The 26,187-nt window shown below is 47.2% G+C and overlaps 1 protein-coding gene across 1 annotated transcript in view; it reads right to left on the bottom strand.

Annotated features, from left to right (window-relative positions):
* Window positions 1–26,187, bottom strand: part of LOC144130144 (cubilin-like) — a 107,948-nt gene that overhangs the window by 57,679 nt on the left and 24,082 nt on the right. Inside the window, exons 4-5 of the mRNA XM_077664159.1 lie at window positions 20,388–20,578; window positions 11,537–11,869 (exon numbers count right to left, since the gene is read on the bottom strand). Coding sequence (XP_077520285.1) covers window positions 11,537–11,869; window positions 20,388–20,578 — 524 coding nt within the window. The remainder of the gene's footprint in view (window positions 1–11,536; window positions 11,870–20,387; window positions 20,579–26,187) is intronic.

The following is a 26,187-nucleotide window of genomic DNA, read 5'->3' as shown; positions in this document are numbered from 1 at the left end:
TTTTCTCAGAAAAGCTTCTGCTACTCCGTTTAAGATCGACGTTGGAATGCCTGCTTGTTCTGACTTCCGAACCTGGGTTTGAAAGCTTGGCCCCGCTTTATGGCAACATTTCTTCAGCGACGTGTCCAGGCACATCTGAGCAATGGCGCCTTTACAGTCCTCGAATGGGAAGAATCATAGGGCATTAATAATTCAGTAGTAGTAGTAGCGATTGTGTCTTATTTAAAATAATAAAAAAAAGGAAGGAAAAGGTTTCTGCTAGCCCCCGGCATCTACCATCGCTACGGGAAGCCCCTAAGCTGGGGAAGCGGAAATAGAGGGATAGCAGGCAGACTGTAGAAATGAAATGAAAGAGGTGGGGGTACAAGCAGGAAAGATAGGTGGAAGCGAGGTACTATATACAAGTATTCTATTCACGAGCGAAAAGCGACGCCCATCCGTGACGTCCTCTACCCTGCCGGCGCTGTGGTGCTGTTGGCCACTTCACTGCTCCAGCGTTGGCGGGGCAGAGTGTGTCATGTGGCAGTCGCCTCGCCGAGTGTTGCGCACTGCCCTTCCTGCAGGCACGCGGTTTTCGAATATCTCAAGGGATGGCCCAAATATTGCTGAGCCAGAGCCGCGAGGGTAATCGCGGTTTCAAATGTTTAATCTAATATGACTATTAGGCTACATGTAGCTGATTGCAATCAGGCGCCTATCTGCACTAGTTAAAAGTTGAATGTTAGAATTTAGTCAATCGCATTATTGTTTAACATAATGCGCCTGTTTTCAGACGTCCGCCCACACTTTAATAGTATGCGCAGAAAGCTTCTCTTTGCCACAAAAACCCTATTAGAAATAATTAATGGCGGGCTTCCCTGAAACAGGGCTCCGGTGCCGACATGCGGACAGTACGCTTACGTCTCCAGTTTCTACAGGTTGGTGTGTTTTACTCTTATAGGCCAACTCATGGCCTTGCGAGCTCGGTACCGGAGCCCAGGGGACTATTTTGGGGGAGTCGTGCTTGAGTGCAATGGTTTTGTTGTTGGAGCATGTGAATCACTTCATATTTTGGATGGTTTGAGGGCGCGCCTACTCCTATCCGGCGATGTGGAATAAAACGCCGGTCCTCGATCAGAAACGTTCGCTCAGGAGCTCGTTGAAGAAATGGAATGTCTAACAAAAATACTAGAACAGAACGAAAGTATTCTTAAGGAACTTCAGTCGGCGAAAATGCAGCAGCATGTGATGGAGGGTAAAATCCGGCAACTCACCTCTAAAGTTGATAGTCTAATAGAGTCCTTGCCTCCGATACCAACAGTTGGGGTGAAAGGACTAGAGTCGCAGGGTAATCAATTAGCAGTTGCAATGCGTAATGTACTAGTTGATTAAGACGAACTGAAGAACCTTTCGCGTAGGAACAATTAACTTTTTTATGGTATCCCTGACACTGCTAAAGAAACGTGGGATGAATCAGAGATGACAGTTCTCGGTATCTGCGAAAAACACCTGGGCGTAACCATCAGCCCCGCTGCACCAAAAATAGCCCATGGAATGGGCAAAGAATCCAGTGAAAAGAGAAGGCCAATAATTGTAAAATTTAGGCACATTAATGACAAGCAGCGCCTTTTCCCTGCCGCTTCAAAATTTAAGGACACTGGTAAGTGAAGATTATTCTAAGGATATCCGCCAAGCGAGGAATAAGCTAATTCTATGCAAAGGAGCACTATTTCCAATACGCTCTTAAACTCGACAGATTAACAATGCAGGGAAAAACGTGTGTGTATGATGACACTACTGGTTCAATTTGGGAACTTGTGGAATAACAACCAAACCATGCCGCTCCAAGGCATTGCTCAGTTACTTATCATCAACTGTCCGTCATTATTGTTAACTGCAGAAGTATAAAGGATACGACTGTGGAATTCTCTGGCCTAGTTCACATTTCGCAGCCTGATGTTGTCATTGGGACAGTGTCCTGGCTCGACTGCGATATTTCAAGCGCTGAAGTTTTCCCGTCTGGGTACACAGCTTATCGCAAGGACCGTAATGCACATGGCGGGGGCGTCTTTGTTCTCGTGCATAACCGAATACAGAGTGTGCCTCTGGACTGTGGTGATGACCGATCAGAATCTGTATGGTGCAAATTAATCCTTTCAGCCGGAAACAGTCTTGCCGTGGGCTCGTTCTACAGGCCGCCTACTTCCACTAGCAAAGATCCTTTACACAGCCTCTCCCGCTCGCTGTCCATTCTAGCTTCTGAACCTATCCTGTTAGGGGGCGGCTTTAACTTTCCAGACATCACATAAAACAACCATTATCCTGAAAGGAGTCGTGTTTACGGGTTGCTTGAATTTGTGGACTTTCCTACGCATGTTGGATCGAACGTGGCAATACCTTAGATTTGCTCTTTTCTAATCGAAGTGATTTATTAAAAAACGTAGTACCCACACCTGGAGTTAGCGATCTTGAAGTGGTAGCGGCAGCAGTCGTATGCAAACAAGTAGAACTGCCGAAGCAATGTCATAGAAAAGCTTGTATGTATGTAAAAAGGAAACTATGACGCCATAATTAGGGAACTTGATTCATAGGGCACTTGATTGATTCAGGCTCTGTGTTTCATCTGATGCTGAAATAAAAAGAATTATTTAAATAATTTAAATTATTATTTTTACGGTTTTCATAGATAGTTCCATTTCCTGAGATGTAGAACAACGGTCGACAACATTCAAGAATAAGCTGTTGTTTCTCGTTGAGCAGTTTATTCCAGGGAGGCTGATGTCACCTAATAAACGAACTGATAAACCATGGATCAATAAAAAAATGCGTGCATCCATTAAAAAAAAGCTCAAGTTTATCAAAGGTTTTGTTAACAAAAAAAAACCATCTGTGTACGCACGACTGAAAATCCTGACTGCAAACCTTAAGAGAGAATTAAGGGCAGCAAAGTGCTTGTACCTATCCTCATTGGCAGACAAACTAAAAACGAACCCAAAAGAAGTGTGGCGCTTTATGAAATCCAACAAAAAGAATGTCGTTGGTATAGCGGCCACCAAGAATGGCGACAATGTATATTTTAATTCCGTCTTCTCAGCTTGGTGCTCAGACGCAATTACGGAACAGCAGCAACAGCTGAATGAAATGTCAGATATGGTTATAACCGAACAAGGTGTCAAATCATTGCTACATAATCAAAACGCGCATTCCGTACCAGGCGCTGACTGAATTCCTAACTATATTCTAAAGCACTGAGCAGAGCATATTCGTTTCTTTTGTTTACTTTATTCAACAAGTCACTACAGACAGCGAAACTACCTAAAGATTGAAAAATATCCAATGTCACACCAGTTCACAAAAAAGGTGATCGCAGCCAGGTCTCCAATTACCGCCCCATATATTTGACATCTGTTTGCAACAAAACCCTGGAGCACATAATCTATCCTGGACTTGTAAAACACCTCCAAGATAACAGTTTTTTCACATCAGCGCAGGACGGTTTTCGATCAGGGCTGTCATGTGCAACGCAGCTGAGTTCATTCATGACATTGCATCCGGGGATTAACAACTGTTTTCAGATAGACGCTATTTTTCTATATTTTAAGAAGGCTTTTGATGTTGTGCCGCACCACCTTCTTCTGCAAAAAATATCTTGCCTTGGTCTTCCTGACTACCTGTTCGGTTGGCTAAAAGATTACTTAAGCGCACGCCAGCAGCAGGTGGTAATCAATGGTGTATCATCCTTGCCTGTGGATGTTTTATCTGGAGTGCCACAGGGTTCTGTGCTCGGACCGTTACTGTTCCTCATATTCGTCAATGACATACCTGTCGGCCTCAGATCCATTGTCAGACTGTATGCTGACGATTGCGTTTGTATTCTCCTGTCACGTGCCCCGATGATTTGTGCGTATTACAGGCTGACCTTGGCAGAGTTTGTGACATGGTGCTTGAAGTGGGGCATGGCACTGAATGTAACTATTTTCATGTGCAATTTACAAAAAAAAGAAAATTCTTGGATCGTGCTTCTTAAACCATGACACTATCCAAACTATAGACAAGGTTAACTATCTTGGTGTTATACTCACAGCATCCCTAGACTGGATAGCCCACGTTGACATGATAACTGCCAAAGCTTCTCGTCTTTTGTATTTTTGCCATAGGAATTTCAAATGCTCTCCCAAGGTACTCAAACAAACATTATATTTAGCAAATGTGAGGCCAGTGTTCTTTTAGTATGTTGTGTTAACTGGCTGACATGTTTTGTGTTATTGTATGTAGTTATATCCCCCTACCATAATGCCTCATGGGCGCTGTAGGTACTTGCAATAAAAAAATATATATTTAAATGACATTGCAGAAGTTGACCCACAAGCCGAGTTTCCATTGTGCGCAGATGACACAACTATTTTACTTTCATAATATGCGTGCACAGAGCTTCTTTGCACCGGAAACGCCATATTACATAAAATTAGCAACTGTGCAAGGGCAAATATTCTTGTAATTAAAGAAACAAAAAGCAAACCTATGTTTTTTCGCCCCAGCTCTAGTATAGTTTCACAAAGCATACGACTTACACTGAGTACCTGTGCAAATGAAATAGTGGTAATTTTGAAACACTAGGTCATTGTTGACAGAAACTTTCGCTTTAGATGCCCACGTGGCAACGACGCTTCTAACCCGCGATGGGCATTTGTTGTCCCCGCAGAGGTAGTCGAGCCATAGGCATCTTCTGTCGTCGTATTGCTCCTGTACCATTCTTTGTCCGTCTCTAGTGAAAAGTACTGCGTTTTGGGTTGGTCCACTACCACAGTGAACTTGTTGCTACTGTGTCGGCTGCGAAATGAGGCCATCTATGATCATCCGGTAGCACCCTTGCTCGATAGCTACAGGCTTTTGAATCTCAACTACCAGCCATGTAACAACGGAACATGCTAAGCTTAGCGAAGTAGATGTCAAAGAGCCTACGGGTTTTGAATCAATGCCCTGGAAAGTACACGCTCATCGCATTAATTACACAACATCTGAAATACCGCATACCACTTCTCGTCAACATTTTTCTAAGTCAAAATTTCAATATTCCTAATCTTTATATTGCACTTGTAAATCAAGTTTTTCTTCTCCTCGTGGTAGACAACGCTCCACTTTCTAATGTCCTAAATGTACTTATGTTACAGTTTATGTATAGCTATGCATATGATTGCCTATCAGTTTTTATCGTTCACTGAGAATAAGCCTTCTATCAGCGTTGTGCGTTTTATAAGATGGTGTGCCAGTGATTTTATCTACTTTCTTGCTGCCGGCCTCGAAACGCTACGCAGTTCATGCTCCTTATCGTATTTGTATTCACTTTAAAAATGGGGTTTTTTTAGGTAAATAGAAGCTTTTTGCGGCATTGTAATACCAGTGTTCGCGGGCGTCAGAAAACAGGCGAATCATGTTAAATAGTCAAGTGATTAAATAAATTCTAGTAGTTAACTTTTCAACTATTAGCGTTTAGCACTTGATTGAAATTGGTGATTTGTAGCCTACCGTTGGCTCCTTCAAGCAGGAGAGGCTCCCGGGAGTAGCGTTCATGCCATGGGAGAACGTGCCAAACTTGTGAATGAAGTATGACTCCCTTTTTTCTCTGTAATAGGTGCTATACCCCGTTTCAAACATCAAGTGCAACGCTGTGAAGGCTACGGAAGTAGTCCGCAAAAAAAATAGAGCGGTGTATCACTCCGCGCCGTTCTGTGGCCGTGTGCTCTAACGCGTCGCTCCGGAGAGTCGACAGGCAACTGGGGGTGCTTGGGTTCAAATCCCGCATGGTGAAACTTTTACCGCACTTTTTTTTTCATCGCAAGTTGCATTTCGCGTGACTTGAATGAGAAATCTCGTTTTGTTCAGAATCGCTTGAATATTATGCCGTGTTCTAAAATGAACTGCATGCATCTGTTCATTTGATGCATATGGCGTTAATGTGAGCCGTCCGAAATTCGTTGTAAATGAGCTCCCACCGGCTTTTGGTCAGCAGTGGTGGTTTTCTTCCCGATTCTGCAGCACAGTGACTATACTTTGCGAGAGATTTGTGTGAAAAGATGACGTTCATTCGTCGGGTTTAATTAATTAGCACAGTGGTGAGCGCTCCGCCGTGGCCCGATTAACAAGTGGCCGTCTGCAACTTCCGACTTCGCCGTTGCCGAGGGACCCACTCCTTTGTGGGCCTCTCTTAAGGTACCTGGCATGTTATGAATTGTTCCGTGCCACCGGTTAGCGGTGGATCCAGCCTTCGCCGTAAGAGTCTGGGACCGACTTTGCCACTGTACTATTGAGCAATAATTTTTTCTGTTTGTAAAGTTCAGAAGGAAGATGTCTGTTAATTTAGAAAGCTGGTTTATCATACATCAGCGCAGAAAACATATTCTAGACTTCTTAATCGCCTATTTTCTGATTGTATACATGTAGCATTCTTGTGCATATCTGCAATTCTTTTGTTTTTGTTAATATATTTTTCGTTGCTAAGTAAAGCGCGTTTTCCTTTGTCATTGAAAAGAGAGCTCTATACCTGGGCTATTGTATGCGGCAAAAGAGAAGTATATTTAAACTGACGGGTCAAATTATCTATGCACACACCACTCCAATATGGCCTGTTTTCTATTGTTAAGTGTTAAATTTAGAATGTAGTCTTGATTCACACAGCGAAAGAAAATAGTACTGCCTCAAGAGTTACAGATTTGTTGCCATGCACAAATGTATATGAAGGCAATAAAGAGGCAAGTCAGCTTGTCTCGATTTCCATGCTCTCCTGTAAGAGCAGAAACTGCTCAGGCAGGATTTTCATGCATACGGGCAAAAAAAGTTCCAAGCTGTGGGAACGTCAAGTAGAATGCAGAAAAAGTTGTACAACGCTATGAAGAAGTAGTTATAAAGAGGAAACAATAAATGAGACAGGACATTAAAGAATGTTGACCCCGCAGTATTTCCAAGAAATGATTTATTCTGGAAACAGCCAGTTGCATGAATCACAATGCATACAAATTAAAGGACACGTGCAGTGGAGGTACACCAACCCATAATCAGTCAAGTGCCCGAAAATTTGAAGAAAAAAAAATGTGCAGGCCATCGAACAACATTATTTCATGCAACGAGAACCTAGCCAATGTCTGGACAGGGTTCAAAAAGCAGTGCATTTTCAGTCAACAAAATCGAATTCCTTGGGCATGTACTAACAAAGACATGACTCGAAACAAATTCACATTGAACTCAGCAAGAGCCAGCTTGAAATCATTCACACACCCCAAAAATTAAGTACGAAACATACAGTACTAGCTATTTCAACACTGGCACTGCACCTTTGCATAACATGCCAAAACGACTATAGATTGACAGTAACGCAAGACAACACCAAACCAAGACCCTCTTTTAAGGACATGAAGATCAGACACCCATACATACCATTCCCGACCCTCACACACAAAATGAGGCCCATTACTAGGGGTGCGGGAATGTTCAAAATGTTTGGACAGCAAATTGAATAAATTCCTGTTCAGTTAGTCGAACGAATCAAACAGTAATTGTTCAAAATTATTTTATACGAATCGAATTGGCTCTCAAATTTTCAGATACTTTTCGAATAATTGGAACAACGCTTGATTAAGCTCCACTGTATTTTTCTGCAATGAGTCTTCCAAAAACTGCACATATTGACGATGTGTACCACAATTCTTATTTTAATTGTAAAAAGTACTATTTGCACTCCCTTACAAATTCTGCTTCTGTACAGACACTACTAAAACGTCCACGCACCACCACCAACACCACCACGTCCTTCACATCCGCCTCAACGCCTACACTACAAGTTACTGCCTGATACAATTTGATGCTAATGAGCATGTGCTTTTACACACATGTACACACAAGAGTGATCACAGCACGTCATGAGTCCTCTCTCTTTCCTCGGTACACTGATCAACACACCCACATGCACACATATTTTCACCTTTCCACCCACACCCGCACAAAGGTGATCACAGCATGCCGATGAGTCATATCTCTCTTCTTAGTAGCATGTGTGTTACACATCCATTCCAAGTCAAACAAGTTCCTCGATGCCACTTAAATCTTCATCACTGAAATGAGGGCTCGACTCATCAGAAGACGAGTTGCACGAGTTACAAATGCTGAAGACAACCGGTTCAATTTCAGCGTCAACAACCATATCGCGTTGCCACGCTTCAGCCTCAACTTGCTCCACATGAACAAAACAGTTTTACCAGTTTTCCTGGTTTACAGACGCCAGTGCTTCCGTAAGTAGCTTTTCTACTTCAGCGAAAATGAAACATGTGTTGCGACTTGCGATGTATCCCTTCACCTGGCTCCAAAAAAGTTCAATGGGGTTGAACTCGCAGCGGTACGGTGGTAAACGAAGCACTTCGTGGCCACGGGTAGCCGCCAGGGTGTCGATGCGGTACACAACGCTGGGTTTGTTTACCTTTTCAGAAAGCTCCAGCAGTTCTGCCCTCACCATGTCCTGTGACCACAGAACACCTTTCTTTGTGAGCCAAAGCTCAATATCAGCTTTGCGCGTAGACTTGGTAGGTGCTTTTTCAAGAGTCATGTTATGATATGGAGTATTGTCCATGACGACAATGCTACTGGCCGGAATGTTTGGCAAAAGCTTGTCGGTGAACCACTTCTCAAAGCAGTTGCCATCCATCTCAGAGTGGTAGTCTGCGTGGTTTCCCTTTTTTTGCTCTGAAGAAATCAGCAGCGTCTTGCACGAATCCTGTTGCACTGCTCCCCGCATGTACAAGGATCAAACGGGCCCTGTGCCCGAAGGCGCAGCCAATCCCGTTGTTAAACCTTTCAGGAATGCATCCTGAGATGACTTCACAGTCTTGTCCTCCCAGACGTATTCTTTTGTGTGCCCTGCGTTGACCCGGGTTTCATCTAGACAGATGATGCACCTGTAAATGCGAAACAACCGAGAGCACGAGTTAATGCTTGTAAGTAAACACACTGCAGCATGTAAGTAGGCAACGCACTGCAACAAACACACTGCTTACCACTGACTCACAAACAGCCACTCAAGGACAATCGAGAAAAATAATTACCTCGGCTTTATTGCTCCCTCGTTCGGGCTTATATTTCGCCCCCAGGCGGTATTTGGTAGCCAGTTTATATTCACTATATGTTTGCATGGGGTACCTGACTAATTCGGCAACATTTGAAGTCTCTTCACTTGCGGCGACTGCGAACAAAACTTGCCAACGTTTGCAGCAGCAGCGCCAGTAATTCGCACCACCGGAGCAGCGGCAGTGCACAGTGGGTGTTCATTCGTTCCTACGGTGACGACGAAATGGTACTACCCATTGCAGTGCTACGACATTTTTGGCAGTTTTGTTGTTTTGCCTGCCGCGCCAATTGGGATTTAGCGATTAAACCTGACTCATGCAGACACGTGCCCCACCCAAACGTAGCGTCAAACTGGCCGTGAAACGTCACCTCTGCGGAGAAGGTCGGTGACAGCACCGTGGTTAAGACGATTTCTTTTAAATGTGTGATTCTGAAGCAACACTCACTGTTACGACTACGAGGTTACAAAGCTAACATCAAGCTCTATGTGAAGCCAGTCTAAACGTGCTGCGTAAGAAAATAAGCAAGGAAGGGCTCGTACCTGCCCTGTCTTCGGAATTCCTTGATCGCCCGCAGGTCCCTGCGACGCCAGGCAATGATGTCACTTCGCTCGATCAGCGCAAGGTTCCGTTTTCTTTTTTCAGAAGTGAACCCGATGTCCTTCATCAACCTCCACAACTTCGTTATCTTGAAGTTCAGCAGGTCGTCGTCCTCGTTGACAGCCTTTAGCACACTGTCCAGTGTTGGGACTTCCCTCTCCGCGTGCATACTGCGCAATTTCAGGCGGATGACAGCGAGGCTGCCATTCTTGAATGTTCGGGAGCTTGAAATCTTCACGACGCAAGGTCTTTTCTTCGGAGACGCCATAGGCCCACACAGACACTACGCCTTGATTTAGGCAACGGTACGGGGAGATACTCCGGTGTTCTCGCTCTCAGCACTCAGTACTTCCCGAACAGACCTCTTGAAAATGGATCCTGGTACGAGAGTACAGTCATGGACAAATTTTTTAGAGATGCTGGAGCGGCGTTTTGAAGCTGCCTTTGCACCATTTTAGGCGGCACAGTGGCCGTGTCGAGGCTGCGCTGGCCGATCACTAGGCGCATGGGCGCTTGCCTGTCTGACAGCTCGTTTCGTGTGAGCAGCTGCTTTTTCTGAGCTTGGTCGCGGGCGGCCACTTTTCGCCGCAGTGCGCTCGTCAGCCGCCATATGGTCGCCGTACTCAGCGCGCTGTCCGGCGACTGCGATGGCGGCGCGCATTCACGGCGGCCGTCGCATATATGGCGCGTTTTTCGGAGAAATGAAGCGCTGTCTTTTTTTTTTTACTTTCGCTAATGATTTGTAACTTCTGGCCTACGGTGGAGGATGACTGTGTGCTACAGCCCGCTGCCTGTCGAAACCGCTTCTTGATGCACCGTTGAGGGGCATCAAGAAGTGGTTTTGACAGGCAGCGGGCTGTAGCACACAGCCGTCCTCCACCGTAGGCCAGAAGTTACAAATGATTACAAATGATTGTCCATAGCTTAGCAGACCATAGCAGACCATAGCTATAAGCTTAGCAGACCATAGCTATAGCTTAGCAGACCATAGCTATAGCTTAGCAGACCATAGATTAGCAGACCATAGCTATAAGCTATGGTCTGCTAATAGCTTAACGGGGGTCTCGGTTCTGGCAGTCTTCATGCCATAGGTAGCATAAGAGGGCTCTCGCACAGTTCCTGCCCTCGCCGTTATATGACGTTCTGCGTCACACTTGCGGTATTGCAGGACGTGCTACGTCTACCGCTATGGACGAGGGTGGCGCTGGTGAACACTCTCAAGGTTCGCTTACACGCAAAACATAAATACCCACGAAAAGCAGGAGATTGGACAGCCGTCGCCGTAGCTCAGTTGGTAAGAGCACCGGACGCGATATTCGGAGGTCGTGGGTTCGGATCCCACCGGCGGCATGGTTGTTTTTTCTGCTGCTTTAGAAGTAATTTTCTTTAAAAGCCATCGATTGGCACTACAAATTAAAGAAAACATCGCCTATGCACCTTGGTTTCGGTGGCTGTTGGTTTCCTTAATATGTTTGTCAAACGAGCCCCTTATTTCTTTTGCCTATATATATATATATATATATATATATATATATATATATATATATATATATATATATATATATATATATATATATATATATATATATATATATATATATATATATATATATAAGCTTTTTCTTACGTTCTGATGACGTTCATGATCAAATTTTACTGGATAGAACGTACCAAGTGAGCTCAGTTCTCTCAGTTTCAAATATGGATTCTGTTTCAATTTGAACGCGGTATCCAGTGTTATGGTAATTCGGCAGAAAACCTAAATATTGAGTCGCTTAATTATAAGAATGTCCTATTCCCAGTAGTGGTAAATGTCATAGCACGCCGTTTAGAGGTCGGTTGCTCACCCGCAGGTACTCGAGGTCGCATCGCTGGAGGTCCAGGCGGGTGAGCGTGAGCTCGACCGTCTGGTCACTGCCGGCGTACACCGTCCAGCGGCAGGTGGCCGGGAAGGCGGCATAGACGCCGTCGCGCGGGAAGCGAAGGCGTCCGGAGGCCGCCCGGTGCTCCTCGTTGCAGCCCAGCACGCGCCAGCTCACGTGCAGGCCGCTCCTGTCCAACGCGCGGTCACTGAGGAAAAGCAGCGACACCGAGGAGCTGCGCGTGTGCACGGGCTCAGGGGACAGCTTTCCGCACAGCCGCGGGTGGCTGCGCACCTGGCCCTCGCTCTTCTCCAGCACCTGCGATTACCACGCGCTGCTCAGAGAGTCTCCGACAGAGGCAACAACTTCTTTCTAAGCTTCCTTCAGCAAGGGGTGTGAAGGTGCCTGGTCACTGACAAAAATTTCCGTGTTTAAAGGAGTAAATGTTCCGAGGGAGTATTTAACACTACCCACCTTTTGTAAATATTTCAGTATTCAAGCAGCAACATTCAAAACAGGTTCCACTCGATCCCCCGCACAATAGTCGCTTTAGCGTTGCGAGTCATGTGAGAAGACAGTTGAATTTGACGGGACCAAGTATTACAACCCCTCGCCAATGCCTTGCCATCAACAGCCCAAAAATCCTGAAATGCCTTTGGAAAACCATTATGTCCCATGAACCTAAAGTCGATTCTCGCTCTGAAGATTTGGGATTTCTTGTATTGAATCTGATGTCGCAAATGTACTTTACTCTGCATTTTCTTCGGTTTTCACCAATTAACGGCTGGTAGCCTTCCTGACATCCCCTATATATATGGAAAGTGTTTCACTTGAACCTCAGGGCATTGCAAAACTTCTTAACTCTTGAAGCAGTACTTCTCGTACTGTTGGCATTAAAGTGAAGGTGATAAAAAATCTAAGGGCGTCTACAGCGTCATTTTGTCGCTGATTTTTGATGGCTGGCTTTCATCAGGGTCACTACAATGTGATTTTGTTGATTTCATAAGTTTTTGCCCAACGTTTCAGCAGTGAACCGAATCATCCCCTGCGCACTTTGCATTTCTAGCCATAACCACCCGAATGGTGTTCACACAGAACGAGCCGATTTCACTACATTTAAGAATCATCTTTCATGAGACGGCCCGTGGCTGGAATGGCCTTCTGACCCAATTGGTGGAAACCGACAATCATAAACTCGTCAAATCTGCCATCGAGGAAGCACGTTCGTCCATCTAAACTATATGAACTCCACAATACAGCACAAAATGCAACTAACTGACTCACCTGCGAGAATATATAATGAATTCAAGCATATACAGCCATTTCTCAGGTGTGCGCCATGAGGGATATTTGCGAATGGTGTCCGAAACAATAGGGCTGTGCATGGAATCTATGACAGGCAAAATCTATGAGGTTTAGTTGCAACGTACTCCTGTTGAAAAACATGTTTCCTATAAAAACAGGTTGGGTTTGGTTCATCAGGTTTAATGTCCCAAAGCAACTCAGGCTCTGAGGAACGCCGTACTGCCGGGCTCCGGATAATTTCAGATTCCAGCAGATTCAATGGATTATGATCAGAGAAAACTAGCCTTGCTCCAACATTTTCGGTTTACGGCAGAAAGTTATCGCGAAAGGTTTCGTGAAATTAAGCCGCTTGATAAATAAACAGGCAAGCAATACGCAGCCCCTTTGTTCAGTCTTTTCGATCGATGTGTCTAGATGTCGGGAACGGCCACAACGTGCCATGATTTACGTGACTTGCTGGTGGCCGAACAGTTCATGAGGAACTGTCATAGTCGTCTGGCGGTTTTCCTTCGATAAAGAAAGTGCAAGACGCTGTACAAAATGGCTGAGGCACCAGACAATTTTCTAGAGGCCCAGCGGCAAAGAAACTTGCCTTCATTCAAAGAATCGTTCGAAGTGGGCATTCCGAGAGAGAAGGATGTACCATTAAGTAGACAGTCAGGAGGGTGTCTCATTTGTAACTGGCCTGGACATAAGGCTGCCGACTGTCGTTCTAATCCGAAACAGCTTTATTGTGTTTACTGCCGAAAAACAGGGCATAAAGTAAGTTCCTCCTCAAGGAAGCACGAAAACCAGAAGCAATCGTCCTGTTGTGTCCAACCAGAGTTTTGCATCTGAAACTACGTCCACAACAGCAGATAGGCTTGGACTAGCTGAGGATAAGGTGGTGGTCGGACTTGTCCTCGAAAAGCCGGAAGACGCACAACACATGCCCGTCCTAGAGGGAGAGCTCCGACGTCTACCCGTACGTGTTTTACGGGACACGGGGAGCAATACAGTGTTGGTGCGGAGAGCCCCAGTTCCTGACTCAGATCTCACTGGCTCGACATCTATGGTGTTCCTTGTTGATGGCACTAGTCTGGAAGTTCCCGAGGCAGAAGTATATATTGCTTCCCCTTATTTCACTGGCATGGCCCTCGTAAAGTGCATGGGACACCATTGTACGATGTCATAATTGGAAATGTACCAGAGGCCCGTGAGCCGTCAAATCCAGATTTTAATTGGAGGAAAACGAAGGGCGTTGTTAAATTACGTCCTGGCATGGTCAATGATGAGGTTGCCAGTGAAAATGGTGAGGGCAAGGGCCCAGAAGTGGTGTTGGCTGGAAAGGAAGTTTCCGGACGAAGGAGGGAAAGTACTGCGTTAAGCGTTGGTCCAATGAGGTTCACCAAGGAAAGGCTAGAAACAGAGCGAAGAGACGATGAGTCATTGAAGGCGTGTTGGGTGAAATTAGGGAAGGTGTTCTATGGCAAGCATGGCACTTCGCACTCGTATTCTGCTGAAAAGGGTTTGCTGTACCGCCTCTATCATCTCGCCTATGGCAGAGAGGTTCGACAGGTAGTACTTCCCAAGTTTTGCCGATCACAGGTGTTAAGGCTTGCCCACGATAGCCCACTGGCGAGGCATCAGGGCATTAAGAAGACTACAGATCGAGTTCTGGAAGAATTCTACTTGCCTGTAGTGCAGGAGGAAATTAAGAGGTAGGTCAGGTCGTGCGACTTCTGTCAAAGGACGTGCCCGAAAGGCAAAGTAGGGAAAGCTCCGTTGGGACGGTACCTCTTATCGACACTCCATTTGATCGGGTCGCTGTCGATATTGCCGGTCCGCTATCGCCCACATCGGTGAAAGGGAATAGATATATTCTCACTCTTGTCAATTTTGCCACGCGGTATCTCGACGCCGAGGCCCTGCCAAAGATAGATTCAGCAACCTTGGCAGAAGGTTTGGTGGAGATGTTTTCACGAATAGGTTTTCCGAGAGAGATCCTTTGTGATCAGGGCTCCTGTTTCACTTCCGAAATGATGAGAGAGCTCAGTGGTCCCTTGGCGGTGAAACATCTCAGCAGGACCCCTTACCATCCAATGTGCAATGAGATTGTGGAGAAATTTAAGGGAACACTCAAGCAGATGCTGCGTAAGATCAGCCAGAAGCAGCCCGAAACATGGGATCATTATATCTCTCCGCTTCTGTTCGCATACAGAGAGGTGCCGCAGGCGAGTCTGGTTTTTTCTCCGTTTGAGTTGATATTTCGACGTCACGTGCGAGGACCGCTCGCAGTCATCAGAGAGCTCTCGACCAGGGATGAGCCGGGAGAAGACATGAAGACGCCATACGGTTACGTTCTCGATCTAAGAGAACGCCTCGAGCAAACTGTGAGAGCGGCACATCAAAATTTGTTGCTTGTCCAACAGAGAGAGAGAGGAGGTTTATTGATAGGAAAGGCAGAGAAGTTGGCCTGAAAAATAAATATCTGGCTTGTCCAACAGTCTCACACTAAATACTATGACAGGAACAGCAAGAAGCGGCAGTTAAGGGTTGGAGATCGGGCCCTCATTTTTTTTCCGGGTAGCCACAATAAACTGCTAATGCAGTGGAAAGGTGTGATCCCGGCCGCGGCGGTAGCACTTCTATAGAGGCAAAATTCTAGATGCCAATGTACTGTGCGATGTCAGAGCCCGTTAAGAACCCAGGTGGCTGAAAGTATCCGGAGCTCTTCACTACGGCCTGCCTCATAGCCTGAGTCGCTTTTGGACACTAATCCTAAAAAACCAAACAAAATGTGTCATAATCCTATTTGTGTACCATTGAAACCTATACACATTTTTCAGTGAAAGGCCACATAGCTAGCGCGGGTCTCACCCTTCGCACAGAATAGTTTTCAACAGCAACCCGAAGCTCGAGACAAGTTGGTTATGGCTTCCGCTGAGGCAGTGTTCGCACCGAGTGCCCCCCCACCGATCGAGTGGCTGCGCGGCCACGAAACCATCTCAGCGCTCGCCTTCGTGGCCCACCGCAGTGGCGGCGACCGCGGAGCAGGGAAGTGACACCGGGGGCCTCGAATCCGTCGACTGAGCCCGTAACCCTATGGTCGATTGAGCTCATACGGCTTTGCGCAGAGCGCTTGTTCCCGAAGACAGCATGCGGGAAAGATAGCAAAGCCGCCCCTGGCATAACCTTCTATTATGCTTGTGCCACTCTAGCCCTTACGCGCTAAGACGCTAAGCTAGCTTACGAGTTTCAGTGCACTAAGATGTGAACCCCAAGTGGAAAAAAATCTGCCCGCCTGAAACCTGAGTTGTCAAGTGGAAAAGTGGAGAGGAGATCCGCTCTCCGCTTTCAGAGTACTGGGAAAACGAAGATAGGGTTGCAGGTGTCTCTCCTATCCACTTTCAGGGCAGAAGGAAAGTCACATACGGAAGATGAAGAGAGAGTGGGTGAGAGTTGGTAATAATAATAATTGGTTTTGGGGGAAAGGAAATGGCGCAGTATCTGTCTCATATATCGTTGGACACCTGAACCGCGCCGTAAGGGAAGGGATAGGGGAGGGAGTGAAAGAAAGGAAGATGAGAGTTGGTACGGCTGTCATATTTTGTAATGCTGGATTTATTCGCCAGAGTGGTGAGGGGGTAATTGACCGACTGGGTCACCCTATCCGCTCGCGCGGTCTGTACCCGTCAGCGGCAACGGCTGCTTCGTCTGCGGAAACGCTATAGTGTTAGCGCGTACACTGCCGCATCAGTCGTATTGATCATTTGTAATTTATTTTCGCGGCAGTATGCGCGGCTTAATGTTGGTGTACGTACATTGAGTGGAGAAATCTACTTAACAAAGGAACTGCCCTAGGTGAGTGATGAGAGTGAACAGCGCTATGCTAGCATACAACGCTTGACAAGGCAGCACACTTTGGGGACTTGCCTCGCTTATCCCTAGTGCCACACAATGAGTACAAGGTTTCCCCTGGCCACGTGCTCGGCTCATCAGGGTGAATGCTTGGGAAATGGCTCTTGGACCCCACCTAGTGTAAAAAGGGCAACAATGGGCTTTACTGCACAAGGTGGATTTCGCTCCCTCGCGGATAGAGGGAAGGTCCAAAGCCCTTTTCTTTCCAGCATTTCATCTCAGAAGAGCCGAGCACCAGGCCGAGGGCCAGTGCAATACCCACGGCACTGGGTGCTAAGCCCAGCACCTTCCGAATTCAATGCGGAGGATGTATCACAACTTTACCGCTTCGGTTTCTACCTCCCTCGATGAAAAATCTATCCGCGAGGGGACCGAAGTCTGTCTTCTGCCGTAAAGCCCACTATGGCCCTTTCTTCTGAGTGACTGTTTTTAATTTTTTCCTTCATTAGCATTTTCTGTTGTAGAAACTGTTGCTGCTAGAAAATAAAAAATAGGCCTTGACAATGCCAATGACATTCTACTGTTCAAGCCCACACTTACAGAATTTGAAGGTGCAGGCTCCTTTTCCAAGCCATGCAACCCTGGGGAAGCCGAATACCTGACCGGGCCATGGCTGGTACCAAAACCAGGGCCCGTGTCCATTTTCCATTATTCATTTCGCGTCAATTTGATCCTACGGCATTGCTCATTCAGATCTACCTGGAATTTCAAGTGTCTGTAGGAATTGACGTGGAGGATTCTGATGTGGGTTAGTTGGTTCATACTTTCTACGAAACAGATTAACACAGCGCAACGGAACGAGGACAAGACAGAAGAAACACGGAAATCAGGACGGGCGCTGACTACCAACTCCTTATTGCGTCATGAAAAACCAGCACAATTTATACCATTTTCCTGGACCACGTGATAAACTGTCAGCCAGTGGACATTGCGAAGGAACGCCTCCCACGCTTGGCGATCATTACACAGCGGAAATGAACTCATTACCCGTGCATGTAATAACATGCAATAGCATTACTAAAAAATGACAATGATAAACGGAACACAGAAAAAAAGATGTGCATGAACCAGCTTAGACAACGCCAGCGGTAAAAAGCAAGAAAACGAGTACGGCAAACAAACGATATCTTGGAAATATATAAATCACTTGAGAGCGCGAAAAGGTGCAAATGCATGGCAATCGTGCATGTTCCTCTGCCAATAACATCGGCGGTGCCAGCGGCGGTATCGAGTAGACGAAACGCGACGATTGCAGAGGTGAAATAGCGATGAAAAGGGGTGTAACATCAGAGTACGAATAAAAATGTAAACTTGCTAGGCAAAACGCACACTGGGTAGGTGGCGGCCAGACCTCACCGTTGGTTGCCCATCTTAGCCAATGGCAGCCAGTGGTCAGGTTAGGTCGCCGGCTGTTGACAGAGCGCTGCGGTGGACATTACCATTGCCCGCATATCGCAGTCAACGGTGAGATCCGGGCGCCAACCACCCAATGGTCGGGTCGCTTGCCACGGACTTCAAAGCCGCCGGTATATGTGAGTGAGCAATGACAGAAGACCGAATGGATGCGAAATGGACAACGCAAAATGGACAACTTATAGAATACGGCCCTAGGGGCCGTATTGTGTAACTGCCCGTCGTGGCCTTTCCTTTCCATTCTATTTGGTACTCTGCCATTGGTCGTTGCTCCCATTGACGAAGGGCGTCAGAGAAGACGTCACGCTGGTCGTGACAGAAACACGTCCATGGTGAGACTTGCTCTCATTATGCGTCTCGAGCCCATGTCGCATTGGACGTCAACTGACGTCAACGAATGACGGAGCACGGCGGCACGTTTCACAAGCCTGACAAGTTTTATCACCGCTTCTTCAATCTCCTCAAAGAAATTAAGCGTTGCTTGTGCGGCGAATTGGCACATAGTGGTCCGTGCGGTTCAGCCAGACTGGATGCGGCGCTGGCGCCGTGACAGAGACCGGCTGTGTCAGTGATTGGCCGTTTGCTTTCTCACCCGCTGTTGCTTTTGTCACAATGATGCTGTGGCCACATGAAAAAGATCGTTACAAAATACGGCCCCAGAAGGCCGGAAGGCCGGCAATGGCGGAAAGGTCACGTGAACAAATGTGGCGGCACCAATGCTCTGGTTCTGTACTGCTTCTATAGAGCTGCTGTTTAAGAGTTGGAGTAAAAAACGCGCGAGTTATTGTGACGGTACCAAACTGATAATGCGCAGTCAATCTTAGGTCATACGAAATTATCGATCAGTAGATTTAATGATACGGGTACGTCAGAGAGCGGCCGGGACCAAAATCAAGCATATATGCAGTGATATAATCAAGCTATGCGTTCCAAAAAAGTACATTTTTATGCGATCGACAAGGTGCTTAATCTTTTTGAGCTTTTGGATTAAATTGTTGCGCGCAACCTTACCAAAGGCATCATGAAAATCTAAAATGAGCTCGCAAATGAGGACCTTATTTTGTAGAGAGAAGTCAACAGTGCATCACCGGTACTAATTTTGCTACTGCGAAGTGCACCTTACGAAGGCCGTCTGAAACCATAAACGATGTGCTCCAACTCAAGAAGTTGAGCTCAAATAAAAGCTCAATTTAGCAAGTTGGCCTCTTTGGGTTATTCCGTTCTCTAATGAGCATCATTGACACCTGTACATCACATGCCCAGGCCTGCAGAGGTTACCAAGTGGCGGTAAGCATCATCATGAGGACAAAGGCCTCTCCCATGTCCCTCCAATTATCCCTGTCCTTTGCCAGCTGCGGCCACCGTATCCCCACAAACTACTTGATCTCATCCGCCCATCTAACTTTCTGCCGCCCCCTGGTACACTTTCTTTCTCTTGGAATCCACTCCGTTATCATTAAAGACAAGATGTTATCTTCCCTTCGCATTACATTCTGTGCAAAGCCCATTTCTTCCTCTCGCTTTCGAGTAGGGTCCACTCGATTCTGGCACGCAACTACAGATTGTTCAAAAATCGACTAAAGCTTTACCAGAGATGCGTAAAAAATTCATATGGTTCCAATAAGAGATGACCTGCACTGGATGACATATCGCCCGCTCCAGACACGAGCTGCAAACGCCACCTGGCACAGGGGCACCTTCGTGTGTCGTGTCCACATGATGTAAATCCAAAGCGGCTTTATGTGGCGTTACTTTCAATTGTGGGCAAAATCTTGCTTTTACACTTTGTCCTAGGCTAGCATCGAGCAGTTAACGCTGCTACGGAAAACCAATCGGGTGTGTTTTCACAATAAGTAGCAGAGCACTACAAGCCTCCTAAAGAGAGATTTATGGATACATTTATTGTTATGGTGCAGTTTTACGATATGCTGAAAAATTGCGTTTAAAACAGCTTCCCATTGGTTTGTTAGTATTTCTAGATATGAGAACCTTACTGTCTGAACTTCTGGTTATTTCTCGTTACATTTCAAAAGAAGTAATTTAGCGCGTTGATAATTCATGTTCACGCTATCCGCGCAGCAGCTGTTATTTGTAATCGCCAAGTAAATGCTTCGTTTGCATGTCTGCTCCCTCTAACCGGGAACCACGCAAGACCAGTGCGCTGTGCAGAATGCCACCAGACATGGCCCTCGTAACGCCTAGGAAGAAAAAAGCTCACCTTCATGTACATGTGGCGGCACTTTGGCGGCTCGCCGGGAAGGTCAAAATAGTCAAAAGTGAACTGGTAGCTGTTGCCCCGCGCACTGCGAAAGCACCAGCGCCTGCGGCGGATCAACGTGTGGCGCTTGTCCTCGGGGACCTCAAGCAGGCCTTCGCTGGACGTGAACACCCGCACGCAGGGGGGCAGCACTGCGACGACGACAGCATCACACTCATCCACTGCTGATTTTGCAACAAATCTTGTGCGTGGATCATGTATTGTAACCAACATCAAGGTTTAAGATGTCAAAAATTATTACCCTAAATACAATCATTAGATATAACCAATTCGGAGCTCTTGGCGACGAGTTGCACAAATATTTTATCCTGGCGTTCACCGCCAGCAGATCGGCTTTTTCACCATTCATACTGAGTGATATGATAAAGTAATTACAATGTCCAAGTCGGTGGAGCTACGGAAACATTATTCGTGATCACATCACACGTGGCGTAGTTCTATGCATAAGCGAACGAAACTTTATCGTGTCCTCACATGAAATAATTTGGCAGAAGAGCTTGGTCACATTTTGTGAGATTGAATTAAGTCCACGCTCTCAAAACGTAGGGGAAATTTTATTAGCTGCTGCCTTGCTCGCAATGCATGCTTTTTTGAGCATTAAGCATGCCGTTAGCTTCTTTTTTTCGACAAACCCATGCACTACCAATAATAGCGAAAATTAGAACTCCTTATACAACAAGTATAAAAGGCTTAGCGTCCCCACCCATGTTAAGCGGTCTTCGTAGAGTTTCATCCTGCTTCACTTAAACTGGGAGAAATCGCTTTAGCCTTCACTACGCAAGATCGCTGATAGATGATGCTCCAACAGTCGCCTCTAGCCTCTCTCCAAGCCTTCTTTTTTTACAAGCGCGCGATGAATTATGGGTCTTGCACATGAGGCTTGCATATAACCACACGATAAAAGCCGCAGAAACAGTCACAAAGCTTCTTGTTTTGTAACCCTTTACTGCCGGCTACCTCCGTTGTCCCTCAGTTGCGTTCCTCGCGACAGCTTCTCTATCTGTCTCGAAGATGCGTGGAAGCCACGTAACCAGTAAAAAGTTAACTTTGGAGATACGCAGGCAGGATGCTCTGGACTCTACTAGATTTTCCTTCCTTTCTGGAGCAACAATTACTGTTAGTCCGCGGAAACGAAGCTTGGCAAGCGGAAAGATCAACTGCAGGACGAGGCAGCCTTGTGTATACGTTTAAAGGACTAAACGTTAAGCCAAGCAGACTAACGAACGTATGAACAATATTTTCAGTCCTGGCTGTCACGTTCTGCTCTGCTGTAAGCCGCCAGCTTTCATAACTGCTGCTTATTAAACGCTACCATTTTGAAATCGAAGCCCGCGAGGGTAAGAAACAAATAAAAAATAATGAGGTGACGTTGCTCATGAACAAGAGCACCATTGCTATCCGTGCGCAGGCTAAGACTCCTGCTTCAAGAAAGGCTTTGTGGCATCAGAGCAATGGACAAATGGCCGCTGCGACACGACGCTTTTCGAAACGTGTATAAGCGTGAGTTGAGTGGTGCCAGGAAAAAGTTGCGCCATTTCATTTCGTTTCGTTGCTGTAAGCGTGCGGTTTCTTGCACCGGCCTGTGGTCGTCACGGCGCCACCCCCTTGGTGCAGTGAGTACCGATGCGTTCGTCCGAAAGACACCACAAACCCGCGGCGGCAGCGGCGATGATAGGTCGCGCCGTTACGCCGCTTGAAGACAGCGGGTGAAGTTTGGCACGATGCCGGCACCCCCGGCTGCGAAGCAGCGTGCCACAATACACACACGGCTCGATCACCATTCCTGCGCGAAGAACAGCGTTATAAGTTCGTTCTTCATGTTTTAAGGCTTGTCAAAGCCTACTGCGGAATTTTATGACGATGAAACCGCCGCACATTGCATGAATAATAGCAATACGTGCTATAAATCTTGACTGGGCTTACCTATTCCATACTACATTAGTATATAACCCACTTATTAGGAAGGCTGAAACAGTTGCAGTGCTGGTCCAAGGGGGAAGACAAAGACAACGTTCATAACCATAGCTTTTTTTGATTTTCTCCGTTTAAATGGGAAGTCGTCTGTAAGGGACCTGTGCATGCCCGGGGCTTTCTGGGAACCATATGTCCTTTGTTGCTGGCCCAGAGGGGTGAAGCGGCGGTTTCTAATTTTTTTTTTTTGAAGGGCTAACACCGCCGGGCGAGACGGGTTCCGACGCTCGCGCTTGACTGGCAGCAATTAAGCGTAACGTACGGTCAGTGCGGACGCGGCTAGCAGGCGCCTAGGCTGAGCCGCTGCTGCGCTGACGCCCGAAGAAGGTATTGTAGCGAGAGCTACACTGGGCTACCAGTCGAGCATTTCGCGGTGGCTGGGAGAGACCAGTTGTGCGCATGCGCCGTTACCATGGCAACCGGAGAGGAGCAGCGGGTGCGCCGCGCGCTTCGTCGCTGCTGGCCGCACGCCGCTCTATCACCCGAACCGCGCGTCGCATGCGCAGCTTTGCGTATAAAAGGCGGAGATATAATGGGCGGCTGTATCACAACGTTTGACATCTTTCAAGAACAATTTTAGTTCTGCTAATCGACTTATAATCCCAGCGCAGTTCCAGTGCATGATAAACGGCACTTTTATAGGGTTTTTAGTTGCAACAGGTTGAAGAAAACTAGCCATCTAGGAGTTGAAGTTCTCTGCGAAGGCGGTGATCAAGGTCTCAATGGAAAGCACCAGCTGTATAAAGTTCTTCAAAGTGCCAGGCTGCATCGCTTGGCTAAATTAACGCAGGACATCAAACAAAACGCGTAGAAGGTCGGAGAGATTCCGGCTTTTGAGCTCCTTATTTTGCTGCACGCACTGGCGCACCACTTCGACAAAAGACGGGGACTGGGACCCACTCTTGGCCACGGTAGCTGGTGTCTGCATCTCTTTTAAGGCAAGGGGATGTCCTCCATGTTGTCGAGTCTTGCTGTGATCTGGTCGCTGAGGAACATGGACCCTTTTTGCAGAAGCAGATCGAACAGCCAGCTCACCCTCGGAACTGTGTTCCAGTACTGGCCCTCTCGGAGGCTGGCTTGCCAAGCGGGAGGTCTTTGCCGGGATACGTCGCCCACAAGAATTGCAGCATCAAGTCTTTTCCCGCAGGAAGTGCCGCCCTTTACATACGAAGGGAGATTCCTCATGTGGCTTTGAACGTCACCGATCTTTGCACCGACAGTATTGAGGTAGTGGCTGTGAGGATTCGGCTCGCCTTCCGAACTCTGTCCATTGCATCAGTATACGTGTCCCCGCGGAAGAAGGTCGATATGGCTTTGTTTCTCCAGCAACTTTGTGACCGCTGCCCAGCACCCAGAATCATCTGCGGTGACTTCAACGCCCACCACCCTGCCTGGGGTGGCAGGAACACAGATCCTCGCGGACGCCAACTTGTAGAAGTCATCGACAGTTTGGACCTGTGCGCAGCCAATGACGGAAGTCCCACTTTATTTCCGCCTCCAACCTCACCCACATCCATAGACCTAACCTTACATTCACCTGACGTCCGTGCGCAGTGGTCAACTAGAGCTGACCGAATGGGAAGTGATCACTACCCGATATTTGTGTTTACTGCCGACTTCCATCTGCGTGGTGCTAAAATTTGCCATGTTGTTAATTGGGACAAATACAGGGAGCACTTAGCCTGTGTTTCCGGTGATGTGACAGACAAAATGGTTTATGCTAAGATGGCTGCTACCACGGCGCTCAAGCTACCTGATCATTTTCCGACTCCGGATTTAAAACTCAGGAACCTCTGCGCAGCGCGCAGAAGGGCGGAACGTCAACTGTTGCGGAAGAAAGACGACCGAGCCTTGAAGACAACTTTCAGCAGGCTCAACTCTGCCATTAGACGTCATGCGAACAAGCTCTGTAGGTCCCAGTGGGCATCCTTTTGCGCTAGTTTGACTGTTTTCTCACCGATAACGAGAATTTGGCGTGTCGTTGGCAGTCTTGCTGGTGGCTCTCGTCCGAGTAAACCTTTCGAGGCGCTTGCATTGCGCACGCAGAAACATCTCGTGTGCTTGGCAGAGGAATTTGCGGATGCATTTGTAAATTCCAGACCAGGCATTCATCCCTGCGCTCTACCTGCTACGTCTCCGTCTGTTATGGACGCCCCGTTCACACTTCGAGAACTACAGACAGCGCTCCGCAGCCTGCGGCGTCGCTGTGCACCAGGTCCTGACGGCATTACCAATCAAATGTTACAGAACCTGCCTCTGGAACACCGGAAGATGCTCCTAACCTACCTCAATCGAGTGTGGGAGTCTGGTGACGTTCCCCCTTCATGGAAGGTGGCTTGTGTAGTCCCACTGCTGAAGGCCAGCAAAGAGATGACAGACGCGGCCTCGTATCGTCCTGTATCGCTGACGTCGTGTGTGGCTAAGCTCATGGAGAAGATGGCAAGTAAGCGTTTGTCTTGGTGGCTTGAGGATAGAAGGGCACTACCAACATGCATGACTGGATTCCGCACAGGTTTAAGCGCGCAAGATAGCGTCCTGGACTTGATAAGCCACATTGAACATCAGAGTGCTTTTGGACTTTCAACACTAGCTATTTTCCTAGACGTATCAAAGGCGTCCTCCAGAGCTCTATACTGAATAGTCTGCAGGTCATAGGCGTACAGGGCTATCTTCTGCGATTCATTCACTCATTTCTCAGTGATCGTAAATTTAGAGTGCGGTTAGGCAGTACAATGAGCTCCGAAAGGGCGGTATCGCGAGGGGTACTTCAGGGTAGTGTCCTGTCCCCAATGCCCTTTAATGTTGTCATGGCTGGTCTTCCCGCAAAAGTGCAAAAACATTGGAGGCATGTCCATATGTCGATATATGCAGACAACATTTGTCTTTGGTTAACCGGATATCAACACAAACGCTTAGCTCTATTAGCGCGACAGGCCGTGCTTTCAGTTAAAAGTTACCTTCAAGGTGTTGGGTTGACTCTCTCGGTGGAAAAATCTGGCTTCGTCCTGTTTCCAGGTAGGAGACGACGGTATGCGCGGCTGAGCATAGACGTTGATCAGTCTTGCCTTCGTCAGGTTAACCACATACGTTTTTTGGGCGTCACTATTGACTCACGTCTACAGTGGCGACAAGCTGTGGACTCGATTGTGGCTTCACTATCTTCGCGTCTCAATGTGCTTCGTAGAGTTGCTAGTGAGCAATGGGGAAACCATCCTGCTTCAATGATCAGGCTTCACGATGCCCTGGTGACAAGCCGCATAATGTACCAGCTCCCTTTAATTTCCCCCTCGGTATCGCAGCTGGAACGCCTTGAGGTTTTGCACAGAATGGGACTAAGGAGGGCTCTCGGCGTTCCGCAGGCTGCTCCAAACAATGCAGTACTGTATGAGTCTCAATCGAAACCTCTTCGGCTAGCCGCTTCACAAAGACTTTTGCTGCAAATTGGCCGCCTCAGAGAGACTGTTGCCGGGAGAGCGCTTCTACAGCGCCTTCGAAAGAGATCTGAGTCCCGGGCGTACTTGGCTTTAAATACTCTTCGTTCTCTGGGTCTCGACCTTCGAGATCGACCTAAGACGTTGAAGCCACCTTGGTTCTTTCCGAGCCTCGATTGTTCCTTGACAATTCCCCACGTTCGCGCTAAGCGGAATTCTCCTTTAGCGGCAATGCGTTCGCTCGTACTGGAACATCTTGAGACCGAATATGCCAGTCATCTTCAAATTTTTACAGACGGCTCTGTGGACAAGGTCAGAGGATCTAGTGCAGCTGCTTT

This window comes from Amblyomma americanum, chromosome 1 (assembly GCF_052857255.1).
Source record: "Amblyomma americanum isolate KBUSLIRL-KWMA chromosome 1, ASM5285725v1, whole genome shotgun sequence".
Classification (NCBI taxonomy): Eukaryota; Metazoa; Arthropoda; class Arachnida; order Ixodida; family Ixodidae; genus Amblyomma; species Amblyomma americanum.
Note: the sequence above shows the minus strand (reverse complement) of the source record. Positions and strands in the feature narration are given on the sequence as shown.